Source organism: Panicum virgatum, chromosome 5N (genome assembly GCF_016808335.1).
Source record: "Panicum virgatum strain AP13 chromosome 5N, P.virgatum_v5, whole genome shotgun sequence".
NCBI classification, from domain to species: Eukaryota; Viridiplantae; Streptophyta; class Magnoliopsida; order Poales; family Poaceae; genus Panicum; species Panicum virgatum.
The window spans coordinates 38,039,069-38,048,327 of NC_053149.1; the positions used below are offsets into that span (position 1 = coordinate 38,039,069).

Genomic DNA, 9,259 nt, shown 5'->3' on the forward strand with positions numbered 1-9,259 from the left:
ACCAGAGCGGACGGCGAGGTCAACAAGCAAGAGAGGAGACAACGAGATGACACCAGAGCGGCCGGTGATGGCCGCGAACAGAGGTCGAGGCCGGAGGCCCCGAGTACGACACTGAGGAGGAAGGGAGAGACGGGGAGGACGAGCCGACTTGTAGATCTAGAGCCGTGCCGGGCGATCCATCGGTCCGGGGAGGAGCGGACCCGCGAAGGACCGCTCGTCGCTACCGCCGCCGGATAGGAGAGGCGACTGGGCGGCAAGCAAAGAGGAGAGACAAGAGGTCGAGAGTGAGAGAGAATGGGGGATTGGGGGCTAGGGTTTCGAGCCACGGCTTATATAAGCCGGTCCCCCAACGGGCAAATCCAATGGCCGGGGAGGGGCCCAGGGGGCATCCAACGGTCGGTGAGGAGCGGGGGTGGCCCGGTGGAGAGGGCGGCGCTGGCAGGCTGGGCCGCTATCGGGCTGGCCCATTATCGTGCCGTGCTTCGAGCCAGCACTATGGGCCAGGGTGGCAGCCCAAACACTAATGCCCTATCGGGCTGAGCCGGACCGAGGCACTATTGATCGAGCATAGGACCAGGCTAGGGTCGTGCTTTTTAGGGTCGTGCCTCAGGCCGCCCATTATGCCCGGCCCATTTGGAAAACTATACCCCCAAGGGACTCGGCGTGTGGCGGCGCCGGCGATGGCAGTGGCGACCTGCTCGCTAGGCTCTCACCGTGAACCATCCCGGCATATATACTTTGACCAGTGGATCGTGTCTCTGATCAGTTGAAGTGAGATTGATATCAAATCTCAATAGCCATGAACCCCAACATTTACTGCAACAAAATTGACTTTGTCCGGAAGGCCAACGTGCTGCTGCCATTAGTTCACTTCAAACCTCCCTTGATCTAAGATCAAGCACGTCCCTTCTAACGCATCATGGATCAAGTCACGGAACACAGAGAACCACGCAACACAGAGATCAGCGCGAGCTGCGGAGGATGCCGTGGAAGGTGAGCGTGCCCTCGAGGTCCCCGATGATCCGCGCGATGCGCACCTCCAGCCCCCGCTGCACGTCCCTCAGCAGCGCCCCGGCCACGTCCATCAGCCTCTTCATGTCCACGCCGTCCCCGCCGCTGCCGCCGCCGCCGCGGCTGAGGCCCGGCGCGATCCTGGACTGCGTCTCCAGCAGCTTCTGCCCCGTGGCCACCATGAACCGCTGCAGCTGGAACGTCTCCTCCAGGAACTGCCCCAGCGCCGCGCTCTGCTCCCCGCCGCCGTGCCGCCGCCCCACGCTCCTCTTGCCCTCCTCCTGAAATGCAGAAACATTCGTATTGAAGATGATGGGGCCTGAATTCAAATTTGTTTTCCGTACGTACCATCCTTGCGCAGAGGTCGTCGATCTTGTCGTCGAGGGACTGGTAGCGCTTGATGTGCTTGCTCAGGAAGGACATCATCGTCTGGTACCTCGTCCTCGGATGCTGCCTGCTGCTGCTGGCTTCGCTCCCCGACGGCTTCGCCGCCGCGGCCTCCTCCTTGCTTTCCGCGGCCAGCTTCTCGAGCACCTGCAGCTGCTGCTTCAGCCGCTTGATCTTGTACGACACCGCCAGGGCGTGGATGTCCGTCTTCCCGGCAGAGTTCGTCTTCTGGTCAGGCGGCACGGCCACGAGCGCGAGCTCGGATGTCACCACCACCTCCCGGTCCCGGGAGCAGCTGCTCGTGCTGGCCTGCGTCTCCGCGTTGCCGGGGTCGGTGTAGACCTCCTTCTCCCCCTCGGTCTCGGACCTGAATGACTGCCGGGCCGGGGCGTCGTGCTCCGTCGACGTCGCCGCCGCGGCGCACGCGAGATCCCGGACCGGAACGACAAGCGCCTCCGCTGCCACCACGTTGAACGCGCCTCGCGCTCCGTCAACTGGCTCGCGCTCGTCCAGCTTGGTCTCTTGATGATGCCGCGCGCTGCCGGATGACAGCCGCTCGGCTTCTGCCGACATTGTTCTATGGATCTTCACGGGTGAGCATGGGATGCAGCGGTCGGCAGCGGCGGCCTGGTCACCGGCCGCCGTGCAGATCACCACGCCGAGTGCCTGCGCCTGGAGCGCCTCCAGCCGCTCCTTGAGTGCCCTGTTCTCGTTCTCCCTGTCCAGGAGCAGGGCCTCCACCCCGGCGCTGTGCTTCTCGTGCTGCGCCAGCCGCGCCTCCAGCTCTTGGATCCGGGACCGGAGCCGCGCCGCCTCGACGTCCATGCTCACCGCCCGCCACCGGAACGCCTCCAGCTTCTCGTCCTTGAGCCGGAGCTGCTCCGTGAACGCCTCGATCTCCGCGGCGTGCCGGTGCTTGATCATGGCCGTGTACTTCTCCGTCTCCATCTGGAACCACTCCTGCAGGCCCTGGTACTCCTCCACGGCTGCACGCCGTACAAATCAAGATTTGCATTGTCAGAGAACTCTGGGATCTGAAAAACTGCTGTTTCTTCGCCATTTCTAATGCCTGTCTGACAATTAGTTTGGAAGACGGTGGTGTTGTTTTTTTCTCGACACAGCATGTTAGAACACAACAAAAACAAACTTTTTTCAATTGAATCCTGGCAGCATTGGTGAGCATGTGCTGACCAGATCAGTCGGAGTACTCCTACCATTCAGTGAGCAGAAGCAAGCAGAGTACAGGACAGAGCAGGTGGACATACCGGGCTTGTCGTCGACGTGGCTGGCATAGCGGTCGACGCATTCAATGGTGGTCAGCTCCTTCGCCGTCGCCGGCCGGTGGTCCTTCTTGCCGTCGCCCTCAACGTGGTCCACGAACAGTATCTTGGTGTGGCTGGTCTCGCGCGCCGTGGCGTCGGGGGCCAGCAGCTTGTCGGAGCACCCGGCCGGCTGCGGCTGCTCGGCCGCGCACCGAGCCGACGACCTGGAGGAGCCCCGGCGGTGGCCGCGGGACTCCCACATCTTTCGCCACCGCTCGGCCTCGAGCTCGGCCTGCTTCCGCCTGGCCTTGCTCATCTTCACCTCCCGCACCAGCATCTCCCTGTCCTCCATGTCGATCTTGGACTTGCGCAGCATCGCGGAGAGGATCTTGTCCTTGTGGTCCGCGTCCCGGCGCAGGAGCGCGGCCTCGGCGGAGAGGTCCGCGGCCGCGGAGGCCGCCTCGTCGCGGCGCTCCAGGGCCTCCCGGAGCTCGGCCTCCGCCGTGTCCGCGAGGCGCGCGGCGCGCGCCAGGTCCGCCTCCAGCTGCCGCTGCGCGGACGCGAGCTCCACGAACGCCGCCTTATGCTTCCGCAGCTCCGCGGCGTGCTCCGCCGCCTCCTTCCCGGCGCGCTCCCGCAGCTCCTCCGCCGCCTGCTCCGCGACGCGCAGCCGCTCCTCCGCGCCTTCCCGCCTCTGAATCTCCTGCTCCAGGGCCGTGTCCTTGAGCGCCGCCGCGTCCCGCTGCTCCTCCAGCTGCCGCTGGAGCTCCGCGGCCTCCTCCTCGCGCTTGGCCTCGCGCGCGCGCGCCGCGGCGACGACGGCGTGCACCTGCCGCCGCAGGGACTTGCGCTCGGCGAGCCACCGCTGCTCGTGGGACGAGAAGATGCCCGCCACCTTCTCGTTGGCCTTGGCGTCCTCCGCCCGCCGGTGCCGGAGCTCCTCGACCTGGCGCTCCAGCGCGGCGACCTTCTCCTGCAGCGCGAGCTCCCTGGCGCGCGACCACCGGCACCCCCGGCGCCTGGCGCCAAGATCGCACCCGCCGGCGGCCCGCCCCTGCGCTCCTAGAGCGGCGAGGGCGCAAGAAAAGCCGACGCAGTAGCCAGCGGCGCGGTGCATCGAAACGGCCGCCGAGGACGACGACGCCGCCGGCGCCAATGGCAGCGCGTGATCAGCGGCCATCGCAGCACCCGCGGACTTCCTCGCTGGTTCTTGACTCGTACTGAGTGAGACTGGAACCGAAGCAGCGGATCACTGAGCCAAAGAAATAGCTCCTGTCCTGTCACTGCCAGATAGCCAGCAGTGCCGCGAGTCTCGAGCGGCGGGAGCAGTGGCGGCCCGGCGGCGCCGCGGCGGGCATGACGGCGGCGGGCGATCGGGGAGGAGAAAGGGGGAATCGACGCGAGCTGCAAAGTGGCAAGGATGGATCAAAGCGATGGGGCCTGCGGAGGAGAATTGCGTTGGCAGCGGATGATTGAGTGAGTTGAGGGAAAGGCTGTCGCTGGTACGGAGGCGGTCAATGTGGGGAGCAGGGATTCCAAATGGAGCGCAACGGCCAGCGCACGAAGGAATGCGAGCTCAGCTCCATCGCTTCGCTTGCTTTGCTTCTTTAGTGGACAACAGCATGGGAGACTAGACTAGCTTGTACTTGTACTGGAGTGGAACGCCTCTGTCGTCTAGTTCGCCTGCCCCTTTTTTTTAATAAGCTCGGCATCAACAAATTTATCAACAGAGATACTAACTTTGAGGATACATATACGGGCGATCAATCTGAATTGTAACGACGATGGGATCCAACACCGTGCATGTTATCTTCCGGTACAAATGCATACCGCTTGTTATACTGCTCCATGCGCTGAATCAATCCCGCATCAAGTAATCCTTGTTCATCCATCGCCATTCGCCAGACTTGGCGAGACCTTTGGTTTCAGCCATCTGACATCCACGGCAACCAACCAGAAAACTAACCCTCAACCCTTCCTTCCTTTTTAGTTTTGGCCGTTAGGTTCTTTTTGGGAGGAAGAACAGACAGCAAGAGCAAAGCAGGCATCTTTCTCCTCTGTCAGAGGTCAAAACAACCCTGCCAGCCTACCATCCAATACCAACAGGACAGCAGCTTTTGCTTCTGCCCCCGCCCAGCCTTCTTTCTTTCTCGCTGTCAAAGGGACCTCTTTTATCTCCGGTGCCTCTGCCCCTGGGGCCGGCTCCATTCCCGGATCAACAAGCTCTGCAGTCTGCATTGCTTGGCATGTGGCCTCCAAAAGGCGCTTTTCTTGTCCCACGCCCGCCAGGATCCGGCCCTGGTGGTAAAAGGATGGTTAGTCAGTGGCCTACTAGTAATGTAGCATCACAATTCAAAGATGCTGCTGGTTGGTAGTCCGGTACAACCAGCATCTTTGTCCCTAGTACTACCGCTAGTCTACCGCTAGCTGCCAGTACAAAAGATCCTGCACGGTTCAATGTTCAAAAGTTGCTACGAGTACTTCGCCGACCCAAAGTATGGCCCCAGCGGCAAGCATCCATTGTGATCTGTGAACCAACAACTTGGCGAACAGTACATATTCAACAGGCTGCTAGGCTTCGGCGAAACCGTCCATGGATGAATATGGCCGGCGGCTATAGATAAGAGAATGAAATGCATCCCGTCCTAGTGTCCTTGTGTCACTACAGTCATTTGCACTTTGGCTCCCGTTCTTTTTAGTAGTGCCACTAGCTAGAGTTCCCAATCTCCTCAGTGAACATTGTACATACTTAAGTCTATTTTGTTGTATTTGTTTACATCCAACATTGTCTATTACAACCAAGCATAAAAAAAGAAAACAATAAAGCCACTCATGTTAAGATATCAACACAGTTTGTAACATGTAAATCCAACATGAAAAACTAAAACAGATGGAACAGCCCCACCTCCCCCGCGTCGCCCTCTTTTAGCGACTCGGGGTGGGGTGGGAGGGGGGCCTCTGCTCCTTTCCTCCCTCTCTCCTCCACGGCTTTAAACCTAGATCGTGATTGTTGCTATGTCGTTCATCGCCACCGGCCGCCAGGGGCCGGACTCACCCTCGCCGAATCTGGTCATGCCCCTTCTCCCTCGGTGAGAGTCGCCGAGGGGCCGGCCCTCTCTCCACGTTCGCGGTCACCGACCACCGGCGTTGTGTTGGAGGTCGTTGACGGTGGCTGAGACGTCCCGACCACGGCGAGGTGGCGCTGGTGGTCGGTGTGGGCAGTGCGGTGCAGTCTCGTGCCTGGGAAGCGCCGCGCCCGGGGTTGCCGCCCCCCATCATCGACGGCCTCTTCACTGGTGACCGGTGCTACGGTTAGGGCCACCTGCCGCCAATGTGGGCCCCTATATATGGTGCCGCTACCATCCTGGAAGCCCCAATTCGAGGCGTTGGTGTTGTTGTTAGTCGCAGTGCAGCCAGCCTTCTGCAGCTTTGCCTGCATGTGCTTCATATCTTCTCTCCACCATGATCTACCCTATCGTGCCGGTGTGGCTAGGTCATGTGGGTCTGTTAGTTCAGTTACTTCGGGTACGGTAGATGCTTTACTACCCCCCATGGATGCTTTGCGACAGGGGCGGACCCAGGATTCACCAAAAACTAGGGTCATTACATTAGACATCAGAATTTTTTTCTTGGCTATAGAACAAATAGTATTTTGTCCACTATAATTAAGGGCTAAGACTAGAGCAATAGCGCTAGTGGCCCTAGTGCTGGGTCCGCCACTGTTTTGCGACCATTGTATCATTCCTCTAACGGATGTTTTGTCGTTGCTGCATAGGCAGATGCTCTGCCACTGTAGTTACTCTGAACGTTCATCGTCTTTGGATGGAAGCTTTGCCATCTTATATATCCTGAGATGTGGGCTCCACCTTAGAGTATATATATTGTAGGAATTTCACCAAGGTAAATAGGCCACACCTGGATCCTATGCATTAAGAGTTACTCTAAGTACCTAATATATATGCCTTGTGTTGCCTTTTTTTATCCTTTCAAAATCACACCATGCGGCATATTTAAAGCCTTTCGAAATGAAGAGAACAATCACCAGCAGTCATAAGATCGGCGAGTAAATATTTTGAAATTGATAACCTCGATGTACGTCGAGTATCTATCAAGTTTAGTTGGAGGCAGACAAGACCTCAAGACCTCATCTACCGTGGTAGCAGACAACGATCCTTTTGCAGCGTACTTGATGCATAATTGTTGCCTGGTCTCCGCTACCGCTGGCGACATTTCTTCCTTCTCATACACACCCGATGATTCGGGCATACAACAACGAAACATAGAAATTAAAAGCCGACGAAATATAATATATGCTTGCTCATTCAATATATAATTCTCTTCCTCCGATCCGATCGATCCACACAAGTTGTACTAGCCAGTGAGAAGGCAATTGCAGCAAGCTAGCATGCATGTTCGTTCAATTCCGACTTAACTCACACCAGACTGCACGCTGCTGGTGTTGTTCCAAATAATGCATGATTGGAGTGGGCATGCATGCATCTGTCTTTGGATAGGAGCTGGAGGGACATATATGCTTGTACGTACGCTACGCGACGCGTTCCAAATAATGTGGCGTTTTGTAGAGATAGTACTCTAGCTTGGGCCATCCCTCTCATCCTATGTAGCATGTGGACAGTGCATGACGCGAAATTGCAGTGCACAGTGCCCGTTTTGTCATCTGGTCTCTCTCGGAGATAGATGATGATTGGGGTGAGAGCGAAATAAACATACCAAGTATTGTATCAGAGCGGACAGCACAAAACGTGTCTCCTAAGCAAGAATTGGAGCTAGAAAGTAGTGGAAACTATGTTTGCTGCATCTGCCTTGCTTCCGCACTACCACCATCACGCGCAGGGACCGATTCCTTGAAACCAACCCAACAAATCAAGAGCTCGCTCCTCGCTCCCTGTAATAAGGTCAGGTCGGTCACGACGACATGTCGTGGGTCGCCATACGTGTTCTCTACTACTGTAATAAATACGGGGTGCATGTTGTTGGAGTAATGGGCTTGGCCCATTTATTCTAAAGCAATAAAAGAATTTAAAGCCCACTATTAATGCTAGGGAATCAATGTTTAATTCCGTACCGGGAATTGAGGAGGATCTCAACCGACTTAAAAGGTGGACTTCTTGTACACCACTTGTGAAGCCGGTAAGAGGAGGACGGTGAACCACACGCGCGCGCGCGCTCGCTCGCCTCGCCGGGCCGGGCCGTGGCCGTGGCCGCGGCGCGGCGCGGCGCGGCGCGGCGTATTTTGCCGTTGACAGCAATTAATCGTGCGATTAAACGTGCAATTAAATCTGTAATTAATGGCCATAACCGCATCACCTAAATGACTCTGATGGTGTCCAGGTTCAACGAACCTGAGCACCTGAGTCACTATATAAGGAGTGCCATGCCCCTATTTTGCCGTTGACAGCAATTAATCGTGCGATTAAACGTGCAATTAAATCTGTAATTAATGGCCATAACCGCATCACCTAAATGACTCTGATGGTGTCCAGGTTCAACGAACCTGAGCACCTGAGTCACTATATAAGGAGTGCCATGCCCCTCATCCATCCTGCACCAGAGCACTGAGGCAACTCGGCTCCTCTCTTCTCCCTCTCCAGTTGCAACAACTGAGTTCCCCAACGCTAATCTCTGCGCGCACAGAATTAGCGTGAGCAGGCCTCCGAAACCTTGCTCGCCTTGAGATCCTGCACGGGATAGGCGGGCAATCAGGTTTTTGGGTAACGCTTTAGCGTGACTGCTCAAAAATACTAAGGCTTTGCCCGATTGTACGACTACTTCCTGGTGGACGAGCCGAACAACTACGTCGACTACATTCTGGTGGCCGAACGACTACGTCGACTACATCTTGATGACCGTTCGTGGGACTGCACTGCGAACATCTTCCTGCACCGATTTAGTTCGACTACTTCGACTGAGGCCGACTACATCTTGGTGACCGTTCGTGGGACTGCACTGCGAACATCTTCCTGCACCGATTTAGTTCGACTACTTCGACTGAGGCCAACCGAGTAGATGTCTACTCCAGTTGGTAACAGCGCAGCCAATGCCTCCGGCAACGGCCCCGCTTTAGGGTACTCCCTAAAACTTTGGTTATTTATATTGTTTATGCTTATATGTGTGATAAGTATAAACATGTTCACATGTTTACTTTTTCTCCTTAAAGTCATAGAAATATTGCTAGTTTATACATCTAATTTTGGAATTAAAATATACCGAAAATTGCCTAGATTTCTAACAATCCAAAAACCTGATTGTGTTAATAGGCTTTCGGTATCTAGCTTTGCTGCATCAATCAAACCATCACCTTTTGATGGTTCAAATTACAAACGTTGGCAAGAGCGGCTTATACTGTGGTTAACACTATCGAGAGTGATCCATGTGAAAGAGGGTAAGCCTGAACAATTCTCTCCAGAGGAAGGGAGTGCGTTCGATGAGGCTGATATCCTCTTTCGAGGCTTGATCATTAGTGTTCTCGGTGATAACCTGGTGGATTCTTATATCCGGCTGCCAACTGGCAAAGCTTTGTGGGATGCTCTTGAGGCTCAATATGGAGTATCTGACGCCGGGAGTGAGTTGTATATCAT

The 9,259-nt window shown here is 56.3% G+C and overlaps 1 protein-coding gene across 1 annotated transcript; it reads right to left on the minus strand.

Annotated features, from left to right (window-relative positions):
• Window positions 1-759: 759 nt before the first annotated feature.
• LOC120676621 (paramyosin-like) lies at window positions 760-4,401 on the minus strand. Its single transcript, XM_039957935.1, has 3 exons — window positions 2,664-4,401; window positions 1,360-2,384; window positions 760-1,292 (listed from the first exon to the last, which is right to left on the minus strand). The coding sequence occupies exons 1-3, from the start codon at window positions 3,838-3,840 to the stop codon at window positions 963-965; spliced, it is 2,532 nt and encodes an 843-aa protein (XP_039813869.1). The 5' UTR covers window positions 3,841-4,401; the 3' UTR covers window positions 760-962.
• Between the last annotated feature and the right edge of the window lie 4,858 nt (window positions 4,402-9,259).

Coding starts and splice junctions, on each gene's coding strand:
- LOC120676621 (XM_039957935.1), bottom strand. CDS start 3,840: ATGGCCGCTGATCACGCGCTGCCATTGGCGCCGGCGGCGTCGTCGTCC. Junction 2,385..2,663: donor CCACGTCGACGACAAGCCCG/GTATGTCCACCT, acceptor TACGGCGTGCAG/CCGTGGAGGAGTACCAGGGC. Junction 1,293..1,359: donor ACGACCTCTGCGCAAGGATG/GTACGTACGGAA, acceptor TCTGCATTTCAG/GAGGAGGGCAAGAGGAGCGT.